The following is a 23866-nucleotide window of genomic DNA, read 5'->3' as shown; positions in this document are numbered from 1 at the left end:
ATATAGGCTACGAGTCTAAAGTTTACGATCACGTGAATGCTTTTTACAAGTGAGAATAGTAAAAATCGTTCTAAATATTAAAGAATAGCAGAGTCCGCACCACAACTATAACCATTAACGATATTGTTGGAATATAAAAACGCTGGCTAGAGGCTAATCGTTATGGTTATCATTCTTGATGTGTGATGGCATTTAATAAACAATTAAAACTCTGATGTAATGTGTTGCCTCATCCGCGAGATCATCTGCATCGTTTAGCCTCGCTTAACATTCATTTGTGATCAATAATTTGGAGATCGATACAAATCTATACATAGGCTAAATAAGATAACATTTAAATATTTTTCCAATCTGTTTATATTTTTCTTTTAACCTATTAATACAGGTTTAACAGAGAAAACAAAAATTGATTTATAATAAACGAAATATTTTGACATTTATAATCTGCATATTTCCAATATACAGTAAATGAACACTTATCTTAAATATCTGTATATAATTAGTGCAGTGATACATAAAAGGAAACTCCTGCTGCTTTTTTTAAGGGAGGGAATTGAGATTTAAAAATTGTAGATTTTATTATTATTATTTCTTTAATAACAGCGCCACGTTCAGGACACTAAAGGCATTTCACTCAAGAAACAGCACAGAAGTAAAACGTAAGGTTTATTTGTGCGTTAAAAGACAGTCGAATGGATTTACATGGTTATGTACATATTACACTAATAACACTTCAACAGAAAACAAGTTCAAGTCAATCAATTGCATTTTAAAACTTCTGTAAATGGCATCAGTTCCTGTGCTGCAAATTATGGGCTGAAAGTGAAAAGCTTTATTAATATGAACATCCACCAGGCAGATGAATCTTTTATTATTATGTAGATTGTTACAGATTTGAACTGCTGGTCCACAATCCACAAAACCACCATGAGGAAGCAACTGCAGTGTAGATGTGTTGTAGATGTAGGCCGGAGCTGTGAGGTCATGTGATGACGTTCAGCAGGTTCATCAGGATAAGCCTCAGCACAACACAATAACTGGATTATTAAATATGAACATGTCAGTGCGGCTAAACGGTACACAACTTTCTGAGAAGAAAACAAAGCAATGGAGTGCAGTTTTAACTCTCTGAGCTGCATGACATACAGGCACATGTAAAATAAATATCAAGATGCTCAATACAGCGTGTACAAGCCATAGTGAAATGAGTTAATGATCCTCTAAGTGATTTCTGAAATGTGCAATATATGGGCTTGTGTTGAGGTGAATGTTGGCAGCACAGGAACTGATGGCCAAACAAGCCACTAAGCATCAGTCTCTTTCTCCAGCTCTTTACCCACAAATCTAGGATTGATCGGATGGGATGTCCTGGAAGGGTCAAGGGTCATATGTTGAAGCTTTCTCCACACCCACACGTCCCTTTGATGTTGGGGTTGTTGAATACAAACTCGCTGGAAAGTTTCGTTTCGACGAAATCCATCTCTGTGCCGAGCAGCGTCAGCTGGGCCTTCTTCTCAATTAACACTCTCGCGCCTGGAGAGATACACCACAAATATGATTATTCATAACATACACAACACACTTCTGTGCAAAAGTTCAGGGTCAGTCATTTTTTCTTTTCTTTTTTAAAGAAAGTAATACTTTTATTCAACAAGGATGCAATAAATTGATGAAAAGTTGTTAGAAAAGATTTCGATTACAAATAAATGCTGTTCTTTTGAACTTTCTAATAATAATAAACTGTTTCAGCATTGATAATAATCAGGAATGTCTCTTGAGCAGCAAATCAGCATATGATTATATCTGAAGGATCATGTGACTCTGGAGTAATGATGCTGAAAATTCAGCTTTACATCACAGGAATAAATTACATTTTACAATATATTCACATAGAAAACAGCCGTTTTAAAATTGTAATAATATTTCATATTATTTATAAAAAAATATATATTTTTGATCAAATAAATGCAGCCTTGGTGTGCAGACGCGAAAAACATTTAAAAAGTGTAAATAAAATATAATATTGTAATAATTTGTCAACTCACCATCTTGCAGCACCTCCTCGTCTGATTTGTCTTTCTCTTTAGTGTAGTCAAGAGTGTAAGTGAGGCCATTGCAACCTCTGGTTCGAACACCGACCTTCAGGCCGATCTGTTTGAAGACGGATGAAGAACCCGAAGAATGAGACGGGGGAAATGCATCAAATGCTCGTGACGACTAATAAGAGAACAAATACTCACGTATTCTGGTTTATTCTGTAAGAGCTGTTTGACTTTATTCACAGCTGAAGGCGTCTGGAAATGAAGAAAAGACAGAGACGTCAAATCAACGTCCTTTAGTTAACTATTTGCAAATAAATACACTCTTTTAGTTGCTTTTCCCCTAAAGTTTGCTACAAAGACTATTCAAATTATATTTTTTTTTAACAAAAAAGAATATATATAAACAGAAGAAAGAAAATATAGTTTATCTGACAACTTTCCCATTATCTGTTATTTTCCTTTTCTACTAAAGTTCAAATTTCACCAAAACTTTTCAGTAATTCCACTTCAGTTGCAAACAACTTCTCAAAGAATGTGGAGGTGTTGATGTCTGGTGAATTACAGGAGACTGGACACACACAAGCTAATACATTAAACCATCCAGATTAAAGCACTTTGTGTGACGTCTGGACACTCACATGCGACTCCATGTTCTTGAAGATGCTATCTATCTATATATATATAGCAAACGTAAATACTAGGGTTTGTCAGAGTTTTCATTGACAATGGAAACCCACATGCATGGGAGTCAGTAAATAATAAATAAAACAAAAGAATAGGCTACATAAGTGTCAGCAAAATTTTAAATGACTCAGCTATTTACTACAGAGCAAGTAAAGTACACAAGCCCACTGGAAGTCGTTTTAGATAAAGAGCATATGCTAAATGTCTGGATCCTGATTGCAAACATTGTATCACACATAGTTAAGATTGTTAAAACTGCTTTGACAGCAACTACATATGTAAACAGCGTCAAACAGTGCAATCCGCACATGCGCAGTAACATGTTGATTTAAATCACTGATTGTATAAACATTAAACAACTTTAGCACGTAGGTTACTCAGTAAACATTTGTGTTACAGCAGTGGAATGCCTAAATTTGTGAGATTATCAACAAACCTAAATCATAAGAGTGTTATCTGATCACAGCAACATGGATAAGATCCTGCTGTCCTGACTTTACCCTGAACAACTGCTCCTATTCACCCGGACAGGACACACAAGTAGTGTGAATGACAACAACTTTAAACAGGCACAAAAGTATATTTAAAGGGCACGACGAGGCACATCTAGAAGGTTCTGTAACGTTAGTAACTTACATAAACATTATTAAGCGCTTGATACGATCTCCAAGCATCTGCTAACGGCTAACCTGCCCAAAACACTGACCTTCACGGCAAATTTAACTGAAACAACTCAACCACATTGCAATAACCTGCTCTTACGTTTGAATATCCATCTGACTGTCTCAGAATGGACGACGTTGTCTATTATTATACTGTTATTGATCAGATATCCGAGCTCTGGCTACGGCTAAACGCATCTGTCATGTAACGTTAACGTTATGCTGTGTCAAGTATTTGAGAACTAACGTTAAATGTTTGTTCGGTCTCGTCATGGTGTTGAAAACGGAGTCAACACTCACCAGGGTTAAAGCGGCTCTTGTTGGCAGTATTTTCCGTCTGCTAACCGCCCTTACAGTCGCCCGTGCTATGGAGGCTGACATGTTGAAGTTACTTAAGCACTTCGTGTTTGGATGTAAACACCAGAGGTAATGCAAGGAACGCCCTCCCCACAAAACGCACAGGATTGGTTGGTTATTTGATTGACATCTTATACAGCCTATGAGTAACCGTTATTCAAGACTTTAAAACCGCCATGAGACTGATGAAATTACGCAACTAATTTTTACGCAAAGATAAAGAGGACGTACTGATTATGTCCTCCTGGGACCCAGGAATAGACTTTTGTCCACTGTAGACATTATATCTTAGTGAATTTCTCTGACACCATACTGTCACATGTCACATGTAAAGAGCACATTCAGGACAGGGCTTTTCAGAGATACCAAATGTTTGGAGGTTTCACCATGAAAACAACTTATCATTTGGTGTTTAAAAATGACTTGACATTAATTTAGTGATCAAATGTAGCACTCTTATGGAAATAGGATAATATATTGCAATTATAATTTAAATCGGACTACTTTTCAAATCGTATTTCATAAACCAACATCTCAGGATAACGTTATGGGGTTTCAAATAAAAAACTTGTGACTTTCTGTTCCAGAACAGGGCATTGATTTCATACATGTCCACTGTAGAGGACATCAGGACGTCATGTTTATCAGGCATTTTGGGAGACACAAGAAGTGAATATGGAAATAAATTATACACCAATATTCCTATGAAATATTAGATTTTATTATTAAAATGTTGCTAATTATTACTCCAATTATTACACTTCTTTTTTCATTAAATGTTGCTCAGAGAACACATTAATGTGCAAATTAGATACAGTGTGTAGATACATTGCATTGCATGGGATTATTAATTTATGGCCATTTTACTCACATATTGAAATGGTGTATCAATTCATTCCGTTATATCTTTCATAACATAGTTGAGAATCATCTTTATACAAATTCTGGTTAAAAAAATCCTGAAACCCTCAAATTTATTGGGGATAAAAAAAAAAAAAAAAAAATCCTATTGTTTTTTGCCAACATAAAATTTCATGTCATTTTATTTTTTAAACAACTGAGTCCTGGTGTCCACTACAAAGGATATAGCATAACATATGAATAAAATATCATTTTTCAAAAAAGAATGTAAACAATAAAACAATGTGATGACTTGGGGAAAAAAACTAAATTCAAAAAACGTTTTTTTCAGGTCTCAGGAGGATATGATTATAAAGTGCTGAATGGTTATAGAAAATTATTATTTAAAAGTTGCGTAAACGTGAAAAAAATACTTTATTGTAATAGTTGCATTTGATTCTAATAACCAGGGTCATATCGTTAAATGAAACTTAAACCATTTCTGTTGATTGAAATTAGGCCGAAATAAAATCTAAATATTAGTCGAAGAAATTTAACTAAAAGGACTTTAGAAATGTTGCCGTTAGAAATAAGTTGAAGCACTAAAATTATTAAACGGAAATAAGTAACTAAAACTAGCAAAAGTAAATTATGCCTAAATAGCAATATTTAAAAAACATAACATAAAATGACAAAAGCACACAATGAAAATGACTTTAAAAATGAAACCAAAATTGACATGTAAACAATATAACAAAAGGAAATTCACAATATTAATAAAACTGCTAATAAACATAGACATTCTCAATGTGTTTATACAGTATATCTATACAAACAATTATGTGCCACATGGACTCAGAAAGGCCAGTTAAATATCCACTAAAATAATCGTTTAAATCGATAAATTCTTAGAATTGGTACCTGATATAGAAGTGGAAATTCACCCCATCAATCAATATATATATTGATTTTCAAATATCGGTCTTTTAAAGGGTGGTTGTCTTGCACATTTACTTCAACTTGTCTGTAGATCCCTTGATCCCATCTTGTAATATGCTCTTCTTGAGTGGGATTTGGTGGGACGATCCAGCCTGAACAGATTGCCAGTGGGGCGGACTAACTTTTCCACACAAGTGAGCATTTTTGTTGATTTAAGCTGTACAAATCACAATACATCATATATCATAATGCAGGTGATCTGATAACATTGGTCTATTTTCAATACAATACCTGCATGTTGTTCTTAAACACTTTTTATGGGGTGCACTAACTTTTCTCAAGAATGTTTAACAAACATTGCGGCGATACCAAATGCCATTAAAACACACTGCAGAAGTAAAACACACAGGCAAATATGAAAAATGTAAAAGTCATTACAAAAACACAAAGTACAGAGACCTCATTATGACAAAATCCATTTATTGTCAAAAAAAAAAAAAAAAAGCAAAAAGACAAGAGTTGAATTACTATTATGGAGGGAATTCATTTTGTTTATTGACATTGCAGCGAATGCAAGGTAGGCAGTGTAGCCTTCTTCGAGAAACATATGCAATTCAATCAGCAAAAACAAAATACTGCTATAAATTATACAATAAAGCATAACTAAAACCAAGCCCAGTCGAACTGAAAAGCTCAACAATTATCCTGCATTAACATTAGCATGACTGTAAATACACAGACCCCAGCCGACGTTTCTTTATGTACATTTTTATACAAAATAAAATGCTTCTTGGAACACACACACAAGACGCACGATCGTGCAAAGTTTGGTTACTAAAACTATTCAAGCAAATTCAAAAACACACAATGGCGCTACAATCTAAATGACAAAGGTAATCAACTGGACTCTCAATTTAAAAAATAAAATAAAAACAGATAAAATGAGAAACATCAAGTTCATTCCACAATTAGAAGGAACAGAACTAAAAATTAGACACCTGTAAAAGGCACATTGATCAAGGTGTTCTAACTGGGGTTGTTCAGGGTAATACTGGACTCAGGCTGTCGGAGATCAGAAACCGGTGATGGCTCGTTTCACAGCTTTACTTGAAGGGGCTCCACTTCTCCACAGACGCAGTTACAGATGCGTGTCTGTTGGCAAGACTACCTACAGTATGATGGAGAAACACAGCATGGATTATGTGATAACAGGACGTTATCAATTTTACATTCACCGGCCACTTTATTAGGTACACCTGATCAACACAAATATCTAACCAGCAAATCACATGCAGCAACTCGGTGTATTTAGAGATGATCAAGACGATCTGCTGAAGTTCAAACTGAGCATCAGAATGAGGAAGAAAGTGATTTAAGTGACTGAGTGTGACATGGTTGTTGGTGCCAGACGGGCTGGTCTGAGTATTTCATCTGATCTACTGGGATTTTCACACACAACCATCTCTAGGGTTTATAGAGAATGATCCGAACAAGAGAAAATATCCAGTGAGCATCAGTTCTGTGGGAGAAATGCAGTGTTGATGTCAGAGAAGAATGACCAGACTGATTCAGCTGATAGAAAGGCAAGAGTAACTCAAATAAGCACTCGATACAACCGAGATCTGCAGAAGAGCGTCTCTGAACACACACCAATCTCTGAACGCTCAACACATCCAACCTTGAAGCAGAAGAGCGTCTCTGAACACACACCAATCTCTGAACGCTCAACACGTCAAACCTTGAAGCAGAAGAGCGTCTCTGAACACACACCAATCTCTGAACACTCAACACATCCAACCTTGAAGCAGAAGAGCGTCTCTGAACACACACCAATCTCTGAACACTCAACACATCAAACCTTGAAGCAGAAGAGCGTCTCTGAACACACACCAATCTCTGAACACTCAACACGTCAAACCTTGAAGCAGAAGAGCGTCTCTGAACACACACCAATCTCTGAACACTCAACACGTCCAACCTTGAAGCAGAAGAGCGTCTCTGAACACACACCAATCTCTGAACGCTCAACACATCAAACCTTGAAGCAGAAGAGCGTCTCTGAACACACACCAATCTCTGAACGCTCAACACATCAAACCTTGAAGCAGAAGAGCGTCTCTGAACACACACCAATCTCTGAACACTCAACACGTCCAACCTTGAAGCAGAAGAGCGTCTCTGAACACACACCAATCTCTGAACGCTCAACACATCAAACCTTGAAGCAGAAGAGCGTCTCTGAACACACACCAATCTCTGAACGCTCAACACATCAAACCTTGAAGCAGAAGAGCGTCTCTGAACACACACCAATCTCTGAACGCTCAACACGTCAAACCTTGAAGCAGAAGAGCGTCTCTGAACACACACCAATCTCTGAACGCTCAACACGTCAAACCTTGAAGCAGAAGAGCGTCTCTGAACACACACCAATCTCTGAACGCTCAACACGTCAAACCTTGAAGCAGAAGAGCGTCTCTGAACACACACCAATCTCTGAACGCTCAACACATCAAACCTTGAAGCAGAAGAGCGTCTCTGAACACACACCAATCTCTGAACACTCAACACGTCAAACCTTGAAGCAGAAGAGCGTCTCTGAACACACACCAATCTCTGAACGCTCAACACATCAAACCTTGAAGCAGAAGAGCGTCTCTGAACACACACCAATCTCTGAACGCTCAACACGTCAAACCTTGAAGCAGAAGAGCGTCTCTGAACACACACCAATCTCTGAACACTCAACACGTCAAACCTTGAAGCAGAAGAGCATCTGTGAACACACACCAATCTGAACGCTCAACATGTCAAACCTTGAAGCAGAAGAGCGTCTCTGAACACACACCAATCTCTGAACGCTCAACACGTCCAACCTTGAAGCAGAAGAGCGTCTCTGAACACACACCAATCTCTGAACGCTCAACACGTCCAACCTTGAAGCAGAAGAGCGTCTCTGAACACACACCAATCTCTGAACGCTCAACGCGTCAAACCTTGAAGCAGAAGAGCGTCTCTGAACACACACCAATCTCTGAACTCTCAACGCGTCAAACCTTGAAGCAGAAGAGCATCTGTGAACACACACCAATCTCTGAACGCTCAACACGTCCAACCTTGAAGCAGAAGAGCGTCTCTGAACACACACCAATCTCTGAACGCTCAACACGTCCAACCTTGAAGCAGAAGAGCGTCTCTGAACACACACCAATCTCTGAACGCTCAACACGTCCAACCTTGAAGCAGAAGAGCGTCTCTGAACACACACCAATCTCTGAACGCTCAACGCGTCAAACCTTGAAGCAGAAGAGCGTCTCTGAACACACACCAATCTCTGAACGCTCAACACGTCCAACCTTGAAGCAGAAGAGCGTCTCTGAACACACACCAATCTCTGAACGCTCAACGCGTCAAACCTTGAAGCAGAAGAGCGTCTCTGAACACACACCAATCTCTGAACGCTCAACACGTCCAACCTTGAAGCAGAAGAGCGTCTCTGAACACACACCAATCTCTGAACGCTCAACACGTCCAACCTTGAAGCAGAAGAGCGTCTGAACACACACCAATCTCTGAACACTCAACACATCCAACCTTGAAGCAGAAGAGCGTCTGAACACACACCAATCTCTGAAAGCTCAACACGTCCAACCTTGAAGCAGAAGAGCGTCTCTGAACACACACCAATCTCTGAACGCTCAACGCGTCAAACCTTGAAGCAGAAGAGCGTCTCTGAACACACACCAATCTCGGAACGCTCAACACGTCCAACCTTGAAGCAGAAGAGCGTCTGAACACACACCAATCTCTGAAAGCTCAACACGTCCAACCTTGAAGCAGAAGAGCGTCTCTGAACACACACCAATCTCTGAACGCTCAACACGTCAAACCTTGAAGCAGAAGAGCGTCTCTGAACACACACCAATCTCTGAACACTCAACACGTCAAACCTTGAAGCAGAAGAGCATCTGTGAACACACACCAATCTGAACGCTCAACATGTCAAACCTTGAAGCAGAAGAGCGTCTCTGAACACACACCAATCTCTGAACGCTCAACACGTCCAACCTTGAAGCAGAAGAGCGTCTCTGAACACACACCAATCTCTGAACGCTCAACACGTCCAACCTTGAAGCAGAAGAGCGTCTCTGAACACACACCAATCTCTGAAAGCTCAACACGTCCAACCTTGAAGCAGAAGAGCGTCTCTGAACACACACCAATCTCTGAACGCTCAACACGTCCAACCTTGAAGCAGAAGAGCGTCTCTGAACACACACCAATCTCTGAACGCTCAACACGTCCAACCTTGAAGCAGAAGAGCGTCTCTGAACACACACCAATCTCTGAACGCTCAACGCGTCAAACCTTGAAGCAGAAGAGCGTCTCTGAACACACACCAATCTCTGAACGCTCAACACGTCCAACCTTGAAGCAGAAGAGCGTCTCTGAACACACACCAATCTCTGAACGCTCAACGCGTCAAACCTTGAAGCAAAAGAGCGTCTCTGAACACACACCAATCTCTGAACGCTCAACACGTCCAACCTTGAAGCAGAAGAGCGTCTCTGAACACACACCAATCTCTGAACGCTCAACACGTCCAACCTTGAAGCAGAAGAGCGTCTGAACACACACCAATCTCTGAACACTCAACACATCCAACCTTGAAGCAGAAGAGCGTCTGAACACACACCAATCTCTGAAAGCTCAACACGTCCAACCTTGAAGCAGAAGAGCGTCTCTGAACACACACCAATCTCTGAACGCTCAACGCGTCAAACCTTGAAGCAGAAGAGCGTCTCTGAACACACACCAATCTCGGAACGCTCAACACGTCCAACCTTGAAGCAGAAGAGCGTCTGAACACACACCAATCTCTGAAAGCTCAACACGTCCAACCTTGAAGCAGAAGAGCGTCTCTGAACACACACCAATCTCTGAACGCTCAACACATCCAACCTTGAAGCAGAAGAGCATCTCTGAACACACACCAATCTCGGAACGCTCAACACGTCCAACCTTGAAGCAGAAGAGCGTCTCTGAACACACACCAATCTCTGAAAGCTCAACACGTCCAACCTTGAAGCAGAAGAGCGTCTCTGAACACACACCAATCTCTGAAAGCTCAACACGTCCAACCTTGAAGCAGAAGAGCATCTCTGAACACACACCAATCTCTGAACGCTCAACACATCCAACCTTGAAGCAGAAGAGCATCTCTGAACACACACCAATCTCTGAAAGCTCAACACGTCCAACCTTGAAGCAGAAGAGCGTCTCTGAACACACACCAATCTCTGAAAGCTCAACACGTCCAACCTTGAAGCAGAAGAGCGTCTCTGAACACACACCAATCTCTGAAAGCTCAACACGTCCAACCTTGAAGCAGAAGAGCGTCTCTGAACACACACCAATCTCTGAACGCTCAACACGTCAAACCTTGAAGCAGAAGAGCGTCTCTGAACACACACCAATCTCTGAACGCTCAACACGTCAAACCTTGAAGCAGAAGAGCGTCTCTGAACACACACCAATCTCTGAACGCTCAACACATCAAACCTTGAAGCAGAAGAGCGTCTCTGAACACACACCAATCTCGGAACGCTCAACACATCCAACCTTGAAGCAGAAGAGCGTCTGAACACACACCAATCTCTGAAAGCTCAACACGTCCAACCTTGAAGCAGAAGAGCATCTCTGAACACACACCAATCTCTGAACGCTCAACACATCCAACCTTGAAGCAGAAGAGCGTCTCTGAACACACACCAATCTCTGAACGCTCAACACGTCAAACCTTGAAGCAGAAGAGCGTCTCTGAACACACACCAATCTCTGAACGCTCAACACGTCCAACCTTGAAGCAGAAGAGCGTCTCTGAACACACACCAATCTCTGAACACTCAACACGTCCAACCTTGAAGCAGAAGAGCATCTCTGAACACACACCAATCTCTGAACGCTCAACACGTCAAACCTTGAAGCAGAAGAGCGTCTCTGAACACACACCAATCTCTGAACGCTCAACGCGTCAAACCTTGAAGCAGAAGAGCGTCTCTGAACACACACCAATCTCTGAACGCTCAACGCGTCAAACCTTGAAGCAGAAGAGCGTCTCTGAACACACACCAATCTCTGAACGCTCAACGCGTCAAACCTTGAAGCAGAAGAGCGTCTCTCAACACACACCAATCTCTGAACGCTCAACACGTCCAACCTTGAAGCAGAAGAGCATCTCTGAACACACACCAATCTCTGAACGCTCAACACGTCAAACCTTGAAGCAGAAGAGCGTCTCTGAACACACACCAATCTCGGAACGCTCAACACATCCAACCTTGAAGCAGAAGAGCGTCTCTGAACACACACCAATCTCTGAACGCTCAACACGTCAAACCTTGAAGCAGAAGAGCATCTCTGAACACACACCAATCTCTGAACGCTCAACACGTCAAACCTTGAAGCAGAAGAGCGTCTCTGAACACACACCAATCTCTGAACGCTCAACGCGTCAAACCTTGAAGCAGAAGAGCGTCTCTGAACACACACCAATCTCTGAACGCTCAACGCGTCAAACCTTGAAGCAGAAGAGCGTCTCTCAACACACACCAATCTCTGAACGCTCAACACGTCCAACCTTGAAGCAGAAGAGCATCTCTGAACACACACCAATCTCTGAACGCTCAACACGTCAAACCTTGAAGCAGAAGAGCGTCTCTGAACACACACCAATCTCTGAACGCTCAACGCGTCAAACCTTGAAGCAGAAGAGCGTCTCTCAACACACACCAATCTCTGAACGCTCAACACGTCCAACCTTGAAGCAGAAGAGCTCCAGCAGCAGAAGACACACACCGGTGTCGCTCCTGTCAGACGAGAACACAAACTGAAGCTACAACACGGACTCACCAAAACTGGACACCAGAAGACTGGAGGAACATCGACTGCTCTGAGTCTGGATTTCTGCAGTGACGTTCAGATGGTCGGGTCAGGGTTCGGTGTAAACAACATGAAAGCGTGGATCATCCTGCGTTGTATCAGCGGTTCAGGCTGCTGGTGTGTAACAGTGTGTTATAGTGTTGTCAAAAGACCCGGTACTTCGGTACCAAGTCGGTACTCAGAAAATGTAAACGTCACGGTACCAAGTTTTCTTAAGTACCGGTGGTACCGAGGACCCGTTCAAACCCGGTTCCTTGATGCATGCGCGTATGCATGCACTGAGCGCGTGCAGTTGCGCGTCCTCTTTATTAAAGCGCTGAGACATGGCGACAGATGTTGTGCCGATAAGAAAGGAGGAAAGAGACACATATGGAAATATTTTGGATTAGGCTAATGTCACGTTGCCATAAGTGGCCGTTCACATAGCGCGTTTTTTGCGCGTGCAGATTCGTATTCCAAAATGTAGGCGCGCGGCAAGCGCGCTCATAATAGAAGCAACGCGGCGCGCTCGTTTTTCCAGGCGCGCCTATGTTCATGGTTGCATAGCAAAGACAGACGCCACGGGAAGCGCTTGTGGAAAGGAGAAACTTGTCGATCTCCGAATGCAACGTTACATGAGGAGAGTAAAGATGGAAAGCTTTTAAAGATTATTTCCATATAAATTCACGGATAATTTGTTGTTTTGTCATTAGTGAAAATCAATATTGACCTTGTATTTGAAAAAGGATCCTCATATAAAAACAATACTAAAATTCAGAGTAAGTTCATTCGCATTCGGAGATCGACTATTTTTGAAACGGTGCGAACTGCGCTCTCCATGATGACGAGGAAGTATCAGCAAAGAATTTATTGATTTCTACCCCTTTGGTACCGAAATTGGTACCGAGAACCGTGGATTTTCACTGGTATTGGTACCGAATACTGAAAATTTGGTACCGTGACAACACTAGTGTGTTATATATTTTCTTGACACACTTTGGGTCTCTCAGTTCCACCTGAGCCTTAAACACCACAGCCGACCTGAAGTGTGTTACTGACCATGTCCAGTCCTTTATGACTATCTTCTGATGGACACTTCCGGCAGGATAACGCACTTCACAAATCATCTCAAACTGGTTTCTTGAACATGACAGTGAGTTCACTAAACTCAAACGGCCTCCAGTCACCAGATCTCAATCCAGTAGAGCAGTTTTGGGATGTGGAGGAATGAGAGATTCACATCATGTCTGAAAATCTGCAGCAAATGTGTGATTCTATCGTCAATATGGAGCAAAATCTCAGAGGAATGTTTCCAGAGCCTTGTTGAATCTCTGCCATGAAGAAATAAGGCAGTTCTGAAGGCAAAAGAGGGTCAAACTCAGTACTAGCAAGGTGTACCTAATAAAGTGGCCAGTGAGTGTACATTAAACAATGACCGGAGCAGCTTCATGTCTGATGTGTCAGAAAAACAGCTATGGAGTCACCAATGCTCTGGATTGTGTATCAGCAGTGGCTTCGAAAAAGGGACCAAAAGCTTGTATTTCATTGTTTGGTCAGTTTTCTTTATGGAAAACAAACAACAACAAAATCCCTTAAAAATGTGTCTGTCTTTAGACGAATGCAGTGTCATTTTATTATCATTAATAAACAGACGACAACATTGTCAAACGATCTCAATTCACATGGATCTGCGAAAAAGGTTAAAAACACTGTATTCTGCAGCCAGGCCAGTAGATGGCGATGTCACTTTGTAAAGAAACACTACGCGTCTATGGGCTGAACGCGTAATACACATTCACATGAGGTCAACGTTTTCACAGATTCACTGTTTTTTTTTATTAAAACCCTGGATGGATGTTCATGTCTGGTGTGAATAGATCCATAGGAATCAACTGTTTGCAAAGTTTCTGCACTGCATAGATCCCCATGCACTCATGTAGTGTACTCACCTGTTTCAGGACCCAAAATCATCCTCTTTGCTTTGCGCTTCTTTCTCCTGTCCTGTTGAGGACTGTCCTGCAGACACAACAAGAGACCCAATGAGTTCTTTGTTTAATTCCTAGGCAAAACTACAGTGTTCGTGCATAATGATGACTGTGATTAACTGACATACTTTGTCCCTGTCTGATGCAGGACTTCTTTGGTATGTGGTTGGGGAAGATTCTGCAAAGAGAAATACATGAATGACTGCGTGATTCTTGACCAAATCGCATCACTTGGTTAATCCCAGCAGAACTAAATACACTTTAAACAATGCAATGAGCGCAGCTACCTAAAGACTTGGACAGCAGGCAGTCCTTCTTGATGTGAGCGTTGGAGCCGCACAGATAACAGCATTTCTCCTCCCTCTGCCGCCACCGTCCATCCCTGTAAGGGCTGTCGTCCATCATGCCTTTGGTGGCTCTGTTTGCATCACGTCCACTGAAGAATCCATCAGCATTGTCACGTCTTTGTCTTAGTATACCATTGAAACAAAAAAATAATTAATAAACAAATGAACCAAATCAAACTAAAAGCATCAAATGTCTGATTTAAAGGTGCAGTAAGTGATTTCTGATAAACGCTGTTGAAAGTGGATCGGACCGAGCAGCACAACACACTTGTAGCCAATCAGCAGTAGTGGCCGTGTCAACTCATGATTGGGGAGGAGAGAGAGTGAGCAATCAGCAGTAGTGGGCGTGTCCACTCATGATGGGGAGGAGAGAGAGTGAGCCGATCAGCAGTAGGGGGCGTGTCAACTCATGATGGGGGAGAAGAGAGAGTGAGCCAATCAGCAGTAGTGGGCGTGTCCACTCATGATGGGGAGGAGAGAGAGTGAGCCGATCAGCAGTAGGGGGCGTGTCAACTCATGATGGGGGAGAAGAGAGAGTGAGCCGATCAGCAGTAGGGGGCGTGTCAACTCATGATGGGGGAGAAGAGAGAGTGAGCCAATCAGCAGTAGTGGGCGTGTCCACTCATGATGGGGAGGAGAGAGAGTGAGCCGATCAGCAGTAGGGGGCGTGTCAACTCATGATGGGGGAGAAGAGAGAGTGAGCCGATCAGCAGTAGGGGGCGTGTCAACTCATGATGGGGGAGAAGAGAGAGTGAGCCAATCAGCAATAGGGGGCGTGTCAACTCATGATGGGGGAGGAGAGAGAGTGAGCCAATCAGCAATAGGGGGCGTGTCAACTCATGATGGGGGAGAAGAGAGAGTGAGCCGATCAGCAGTAGGGGGCGTGTCAACTCATGATGGGGGAGAAGAGAGAGTGAGCCGATCAGCAGTAGGGGGCGTGTCAACTCATGATGGGGGAGAAGAGAGAGTGAGCCAATCAGCAATAGGGGGCGTGTCCACTCATGATGGGGGAGGAGAGAGAGTGAGCCGATCAGCAGTAGGGGGCGTGTCAACTCATGATGGGGGAGAAGAGAGAGTGAGCCAATCAGCAATAGGGGGCGTGTCAACTCATGATGGGGGAGAAGAGAGAATGAGCCGATCAGCAGTAGGGGGCGTGTCCACTCATGATGGGGGAGGAGAGACAGAGTGAGCCAATCAGCAGTAGGGGGCGTGTCCACTCATGATTGGAGAGGAGAGAGAGTGAGCCAATCAGCAATAGGGGGCGTGTCCACTCATGATGGGGGAGAAGAGAGAGTGAGCCGATCAGCAGTAGGGGGCGTGTCAACTCATGATTGGAGAGGAGAGAGAGTGAGCCAATCAGCAATAGGGGGCGTGTCCACTCATGATGGGGGAGGGGAGAGAGTGAGCCGATCAGCAGTAGGGGGCGTGTCCACTCATGATTGGGGAGGAGAGAGCCAATTAGCAGTAGGGGGCGTGTCCACTCATGATGGGGGAGGGGAGAGAGTGAGCCGATCAGCAGTAGGGGGCGTGTCCACTCATGATTGGGGAGGAGAGAGCCAATTAGCAGTAGGGGGTGTGTCCACTCATGATTGGGGAGGAGAGAGAGTGAGCCGATCAGCAGTAGGGGGCGTGTCCACTCATGATTGGGGAGGAGAGAGCCAATTAGCAGTAGGGGGCGTGTCCACTCATGATTGGGGAGGAGAGAGAGTGAGCCGATCAGCAGTAGGGGGCGTGTCAACTCATGATGGGGGAGAAGAGAGAGTGAGCCAATCAGCAGTAGTGGGCGTGTCCACTCATGATGGGGAGGAGAGAGAGTGAGCCGATCAGCAGTAGGGGGCGTGTCAACTCATGATGGGGGAGAAGAGAGAGTGAGCCGATCAGCAGTAGGGGGCGTGTCCACTCATGATTGGAGAGGAGAGAGAGTGAGCCAATCAGCAATAGGGGGCGTGTCCACTCATGATGGGGGAGAAGAGAGAGTGAGCCGATCAGCAGTAGGGGGCGTGTCAACTCATGATTGGAGAGGAGAGAGAGTGGGCCAATCAGCAACAGGGGGCGTGTCCACTCATGATGGGGGAGGGGAGAGAGTGAGCCGATCAGCAGTAGGGGGCGTGTCCACTCATGATTGGGGAGGAGAGAGCCAATTAGCAGTAGGGGGCGTGTCCACTCATGATTGGGGAGGAGAGAGAGTGAGCCAATCAGCAGTAGGGGGCGGGTCCACTTGCTGTTTCCCAGAACCAAGATATGCTGCTGTTGTAATGTTAGCTCTAGTAAGACTAGTTTTGAGAGTCATTGTTTGTCTGCTGTTGGCGACTAACAACCAACTCTTGCTTGGATATACACTTGTATACTTTGTTCATTTCTTGTTCTTCACTGTCATTTGTCATCTTCACTTTATTTTATGTGAAGCATTATTTTGCTTCCCTTCTGCTATGATAAAAAAAGACATCCACTCTTGAATTGAGTGTTCAAGCATTTTGGGGGCGGAGTTTTTCTCAGAAACCGCTTAGTGCACCTTTAAAAAGAATTTTATTCTGTTCTAATGTCCAAAGGCACACTACTGTTCAAAAGTTTGGGGTTAGTAAGATTTTTGTAATGTTTCTGAAAGAAGTCTCTTCTGCTTACCAAGGCTGCATTTGTTTGATTAAAAATACAGTGAAAACAGTGTGAAATATTAAGTTTTGGAAACGCCATACTTTTTTCCCAAGATTCTTTGATGAATAGAAAGTTCAAAAGAACAGCATTTATTTGAAATAGAAATTATTTGTAACATTCTTTACTGTCACTTTTCATCAATTTAATACATCCTTGCAGAACAAAATTATTAAAATTCTTAATTTTATTATTATTTTTTTTTACAGGCCCCAAACTTCTAAACCAGGGTTCACCAATCTCGGTCCTGGAGGGCCGCTGTCCTGCAGAGTTTAGCTCCAACCCCAATTAAACACACCTGAACCAGCTAATCAAGGTCTCACTAGGCATACTAGAAACTTTCAAACAGGTGTGTTGGAGCTGGTTGGAGCTAAACTCTGCAGGACAGCGGCCCTCCAGGACCGAGATTGGTGAACCCTGTTCTAAACAGTAGTTAAGATTCTCTATGGATCATTGTAGCATGAAATACAGAAAATAATGTTTCAAATTAAGTAGTGTTCAGTATGAACAATAATTGAAGTTAAAGTTATTCTACAATAGTTCTTGTGCTGAATTACCTCTTTCGCATCGGACAGTCTTTCATAAAATGTCCAATCTTCCCACAAATGCGGCAGCAGCGGTCATTGGGTGCGAGCTTGCCCTCGGTCAGCACCTCTGGGTCGAAAAAGTACTCCTGCAAACAGTGAATTTGAGCACAATAACTTCGACTTGTGGGGCGTCTTACAGAATTGACATGCTCAAGGTAAAGGACACAAACCATTTTATTTGAATACTCTGGTGGAAAGACTCGGACAGGGGTGCCGAAAACTCTGCGGGCGTTGATGAAGGCCTTCATGATGAAGCTTGCCACTGTAAACATAAAACACAACCAGACACAGGGAAAAAACACATTCATTGCATTAGATGGCAAGAGCAAATGTCATTTAAATTTTATATTTAACTTTAAAAATGTAGGAAGTTAAGGCCCGTTCACACCAAGGACAATAACATCTAAAAATCTTTCAAAGTGGCAGAGTCCACATCACAACTACAACGGCACAGAGAAATGATATCGTTGGAATCACTTTTAGAACGATTTCTTTTTCCAGCTGATGAACGATAAAAACATTGAGAGAGCCAATCAGAATCCATCCTGCTTTAAAAAATTTGAGCATTTTAAGCGGCAGACCACAAAACTGTAGCGTGCGCCTATAATAAACAGAACGATATTGTGCGTTGTGTGGACACTGTTATAGTTATCTTTATAGTTCATTCTTGCTGTGAATGGTTGACTACTATAAACTTAGAAATATTATCCATTTACTATATTTATATAAGGCGGTTGGAACACCACAAATTGCTGATGGAGATATAAATCTGAAATAGTTTAAACAATCAAACAAAAGAAGCTAACTGCAGGTGTTTAAGTACAGGGTTTATACATTTAAAACTGAACTTCAATAAAGCTAGGTCATGTAATACAACAATGAAACATTGACATGCACCCTCATAATATGATTATAACGAGATTTAGGCAATATCGCGATTAAACTTCACCTCATGTAAACTCAATACTTAAATTAAATTTATGCAATTAAGCTCATAATCATAGAAACCATAATCATAGTAAAATGTGACGTATGCCGATTTTAATAGCAGTAAACGGGCATGTAAATCGCATCTATTCCACGCTGACCAAAGTGTGCATGAACATGAGCGGTGCTGAAGTTTAAATTCATAAAGTTGCGTGACATGAGTACAATAAAGTATATTGATGGTCAAAAACATTGAACTGGAGACATTTTTTAGGCTGGAAACCAAAGAACTGACAAATAAATCCATACAAGTTAGAAAAGCTTGACCAGTAACACACCGACTCCATGTGAGTTCATCATCTGTGCTGGGCACAATTCTTAGCGAATAACCAGAATGATGAAAACTGTGTGTAAACAGGAGTGGAGAGGTTTGCTACTCGTATCATGTAAACTTCTTGCCATGATTAAGTCCTTACTCTGTTTACAATTGCACCAAATAATGTGATATTTCCATTTATCAGAGTCAATGAAAGGTCGGGTTTGTATGAAGGATAATACATGCAACAGTAAAAGAGTAAAAGAGAAAAACATGACATACTTCTCCGTGAGAGACCAGCTCCAAGATTATGACTCAAATCAAAGGGATCTAAAAGAGGAAAGAGAAAGAAAAATGATCAGCTACAATCTTGCAGCGTTGAGGAATGTCAAAGTAAAAAATCATCAGTTTCAAAATGTAAATTACGCTACTTGCAACGTTACCGCTAGGGTTGGGAATCGAAAATGTATTCAAATGATACATGTTGTTAAATTAGAATTTCGGTTCCTCTTATTGATTTCCTTGGGTGCATTTTAATATGACTTTAAACCATTCAAGCGCAAGAAGACTTGAGCACGGTTTTCTGAGCTGCACACACATGCGAAACGAGCGCACAGAAAGCCGCCTCTCATACCGTATACTGCGCAATACTGAACCGAGTTCTCTTCCGCGTCATTTTGCACTTGAACGGACAAATACAAACAAAAATGTCAAAATATCCTCATAAACAGTCGGTTTTCTTAAGTGAACGTAAACAGTTGACAAAGAAAACGCATGTGTATCAGTATACTGGATCCGTGCAGCTCTTAAAGTGACAGCAGCCTAATATTCCTGCGGCCGTCTCTATAATAATGTTAATCAAACAGCAAAAGACAACGAGAAAATTGTCACAATAACTTTTGTAACTATATTCGTGTATATTTTATTTATAAAGTGCAGTGTTATTTTAAAGGTTAAAGGTTAATTTTAAACTTTTTTTACCTTAACCGAGCAGCTTTGGAGTCATTGGAATAGTTATATGACATTTTTCGGGTTGAATGGTGGTCGTCTCGCACCCCCCCGAGCGCCTGTGAGCGGAAAAACCACACTTGCAAATTTGTGCCGGTGGGCCGCCGGCCTCAGCGTCAGGAAGTATCGCGTGATATCAGGTCTCGCGATGTAACGAATTGCTTTACGGCACTGCACACATACACTATCTAAACATTTATAGCCTTCTGTGTATCATATACATCTCAGTGGACATGGCTCCGTGCGTTCACCGGCTTCTTTGAAAACAAATGCACATGAGGAGCGGGAGAAGATGGGAGGGGGAGAGTCGCCAACGAGGTTTTTGACAGTGTTGTCAAATATCTATTCCGAAGCTGTAGGGGGAGCTCTATAGTAGGGATGGCGAAAACTAAAAATTTTATTGACCGACCACCGAGCCTCATTAGCCGTTTGAAACCGGTTAACCGATTAGTTTAAAATATGCTACGCTATTTGAAATAACAGCCATTTCGAGTCGCGTCTGCAATTTCGCAACACTGTCGCATCTCTCTGCCGCTCTGCCTCCCGCTCACGTCACTTTTTTTAAATCCCCTACAGCGCGAAACATGAGTCCCGCAAACGCAGCGCCGAGGAGCTTGTGTGTAATCGGAGGACAAATGGCTCCTTAGTTTCGATATGGTTTGGGTAAAGGGTGATCGCGTTGAAAATAAAGGCGTTTGTCTAGCGTTAGAAGCTCATTTGAAACATTGCCGCGGCTCATTTAAGAAAATGACAGCTCCGAAGAGACGCCGCTTTAGTTTGAGGTAGTGCTAACAATAATAAAGAAAGATGATGATTCCTGTCGTCTGCCCTGGCTCTAACCTCGAGTGTTTTAGCCTGTAGCCTTTACTTTTCGTAAATCTTGTGAGCGCACGAACCCAAACGCTGTGACCTCGCGCCAAATGTTTTTATTGGTTTATTAAGTACAAACAGGCGAGTTATGAAAAATTGAGTGTGAGGGATTTGTTCACTTCACACAAAAAGATCTTGGAATGAGATGGCTAACTGTAGTAGCGTTTAGTCCACTGTCTATAATAGCCTAATTTAGAGATCACTTTTTTTTTTTTTAACCGACTACCGACAACTTTGATCGGGTAACGTTGATACGATCAACCATCGGTCAAACGGTCATCGGTTAACATCCCTACTCTATAGAGAAACCCGCGAGCAAAAAGCGAGAAAACAGCGAAGAAATCGGCAAAGCTGCATAGCGCTGCTTTAAATCTGATTAGTTTCTGTACCTGAATACCTTAACACTATTTATTTCAATCGTATCTTTGTTCAGTTGTATTTATTTGTGCGATTGCTAATTTGTTTATTTGTTCTTTTTTTAATTACTGAGTGGTTACTTGTCTTCAATAATGCTTGAAATTTATATTAGTTGTTTTTTCTATGGTATTTTTAAACCACAGGCAAAGGTTCCTCAGTGTTCTTTAGCCTGTTCATTTTTGTTCATGGTATTCAGCTACAATGAAATGTTTTGCAATAAGACTTAGAATAAATATGAATGATTTTTTTTTTAAAACCCGAAATAATCGAAATTAGGAACCGATAATAATTGGAATAGTTAAAAAATTCAAACGATACCCAACACTAGTTACCGCTGCATATTCACAGGTTCTTGGCCTGATTTTTGCCACTCATCAGGAGTTTATTTCTTGGTCTTACCCTCGATGGCCAGATGTTTGGAGGTCCATTGCTTCTTGAAGGTGGTGAGAGGTTCTTTTCTGCGGATGCAGATGACAGACTCCTTGAAGTCAAACGTCTCGGTGTAAAACTGCAGCAGGCCGAGCCACAGCTGCCCGACTGACTCCCTGTTCTTCCTGTACTCCGGCCAGTGTTTGTGCTGAGGAATGAACAACAGGCCCAGGCTTAACAACTACTACAAAATAAGTCTGAGACACGTGTTTTGTGCTACACGTTTCATAGATTTGAAGAGAAAAAAAAAAATCAGATCTAAAAATCAATCTATAACTTTTTACAATTAACGGTGAAATAAAAAAAAATAATACAACTTGCAATGTTTGTTTTTTTTGGACCTCACTCACCAAGTTCTTCAAATCTTTAAAGAAATGTACATCCCAGCCATCGACAAGGACTACTGGCTTCTTCTCGCCTTCATATATCTACAAAAGACAAATGCAAAATTAATTCAGAGTGAATGTATGTTTTACATCAATCTCATCCCATAATACAGTAGATTAGGATGTCCTTAATGATGACTTTTAGCAATATAGAAGAATACACACAAAAAGGGAGAGAAATATGTCCCATTTTAACCTATTCACATTGTTTATGTTGAAATATCAGAATTATAGAAATATATTTATTGGGTTATGCACTAGGGAACACGCACTTCTAAATTACACGAAAGTAGGAATACAATGTTTTTAAGCAATTAAGAATTGGTTTTTGGTGTTTCATTTACACAAAATCATTTATTATAAGTAACTGTCATTGAAAAGGTTATAATTGTCAAGAACGACACCTCTTGGAGAACTGGGATAACAGCCGGGCTTCTTTGTTGAAGGAAGTAAAGGACCATTAGAGTGTAAGCATACGAAGAAAGACTACCACGAGATGCATCGCCAATGTCACACACCTGAAAAGACAAACATTATCAAGATCATAAATATGTTAAAGTGCCCCTATTATGCTCTTTCATGTTTCGCCCTTCATCTTTTCACCAAAAGCAACTTTCTGGATTCTTTCTCATTCAAGCTTCAGGCTTGACCACTGACTAAGGTCTCTATGACTGAAGCAACAATGACATCCGTTCATGAATGTGTCGAACTTACTTTAGAGAACACTTTCATGACGTAGCAGAGGATCTTCACCCGAGCGTCAATTGCAGCATAAGATGCAAGCAACTGTGTGTTGTGCAAAGCCTGAGGAAACAAGACGGAAAAATCTTGGTTGCACTTTGTTTGTGGACTTGCAGCACTTGAATTTACACGAGAAAGAATTAGGGCATCACTTTATTTTAAGGTGTTCGTGGTACAGTGTAATTTTACATTTAAGTACTGAGTAATAATAATAAACTACATGTACTCACTATAGGGTTAGGGTGTGTTTTAAGGTTAGTTGCATGTAATTATGCACAATATATAGTAACTGTCTTTGTTACATGGTACATGTAATTACTATTATTGTACTGTAAAATAAAGTGTTACTGTACTGAATAATATAAGTGAACTACTTAGACGTAGTATGGGTTTAAAGGTACATTTTATATATATATAAAAATGTATATTTTTTTTATAAAAGATGCATACATTAAGATAGGATTCTTATAGCAAATTGTACACTAAACTTACTAAACTAAAGAATGTGGATTGCAGAACCATGAATTTAATTAGGGACATGAGCTCTTGAAGCTCCGCCCCCTGTGCTGGGAGCAGCAGCTCATTTGCATTTAAAGGAACAGACACAAAACGGTGCGTTTTTGCTCACCCTCAAAAATTGACAATTTTAACATGCTATATAAAAATATCTGTTGGATATTTTGAGCTAAAACTTTACATACACACTCTGGGAACATCAGAGACTTATTTTACATCTTGTGGAAACGGCATTATACCACC

The 23866-nt window shown here is 41.5% G+C and overlaps 2 protein-coding genes across 3 annotated transcripts in view; both read right to left on the bottom strand.

Moving 5' to 3' along the window:
• Window positions 1-653: 653 nt before the first annotated feature.
• isca1 (iron-sulfur cluster assembly 1) lies at window positions 654-3825 on the bottom strand. The gene is made up of 4 exons (XM_079872527.1): window positions 3689-3825; window positions 2241-2294; window positions 2046-2151; window positions 654-1533 (listed from the first exon to the last, which is right to left on the bottom strand). Exons 1-4 carry the CDS (start codon window positions 3767-3769, stop codon window positions 1385-1387), a joined length of 390 nt encoding a protein of 129 aa, XP_079728653.1. The 5' UTR covers window positions 3770-3825; the 3' UTR covers window positions 654-1384.
• Window positions 3826-5984: 2159 nt separating this feature from the next.
• tut7 (terminal uridylyl transferase 7) overlaps window positions 5985-23866 on the bottom strand; it is a 32716-nt gene continuing 14834 nt past the window's right edge. The window contains exons 20-30 of one of the 2 annotated variants that reach the window (XM_079872174.1): window positions 23081-23170; window positions 22771-22884; window positions 22331-22408; window positions 21951-22128; window positions 19539-19586; window positions 18184-18275; window positions 17984-18099; window positions 14718-14899; window positions 14559-14608; window positions 14395-14461; window positions 5985-6692 (exon numbers count right to left, since the gene is read on the bottom strand). In XM_079872174.1, coding sequence (XP_079728300.1) covers window positions 6628-6692; window positions 14395-14461; window positions 14559-14608; window positions 14718-14899; window positions 17984-18099; window positions 18184-18275; window positions 19539-19586; window positions 21951-22128; window positions 22331-22408; window positions 22771-22884; window positions 23081-23170 — 1080 coding nt within the window. In that variant the 3' untranslated portion in view covers window positions 5985-6627. The remainder of the gene's footprint in view (window positions 6693-14394; window positions 14462-14558; window positions 14609-14717; window positions 14900-17983; window positions 18100-18183; window positions 18276-19538; window positions 19587-21950; window positions 22129-22330; window positions 22409-22770; window positions 22885-23080; window positions 23171-23866) is intronic. The other variant, XM_079872175.1, reaches the window with a different exon arrangement.

This window comes from Squalius cephalus (assembly GCF_949319135.1).
Source record: "Squalius cephalus genome assembly, chromosome: 5".
In the NCBI taxonomy this organism is placed as follows: domain Eukaryota; kingdom Metazoa; phylum Chordata; class Actinopteri; order Cypriniformes; family Leuciscidae; genus Squalius; species Squalius cephalus.
This window is presented reverse-complemented; position numbering and strand designations above follow the sequence as displayed.

Bases quoted from the DNA above. Each gene is read 5' to 3' on its own strand.
- isca1 (XM_079872527.1), bottom strand. From the start codon at position 3,769: ATGTCAGCCTCCATAGCACGGGCGACTGTAAGGGCGGTTAGCAGACGG. The intron at 2,295-3,688 runs GTGAGTGTTGAC...CTTCATTTCCAG, and splicing joins CAAGAGCCGCTTTAACCCTG to ACGCCTTCAGCTGTGAATAA. The intron at 2,152-2,240 runs GTGAGTATTTGT...GTCTTCAAACAG, and splicing joins TACAGAATAAACCAGAATAC to ATCGGCCTGAAGGTCGGTGT.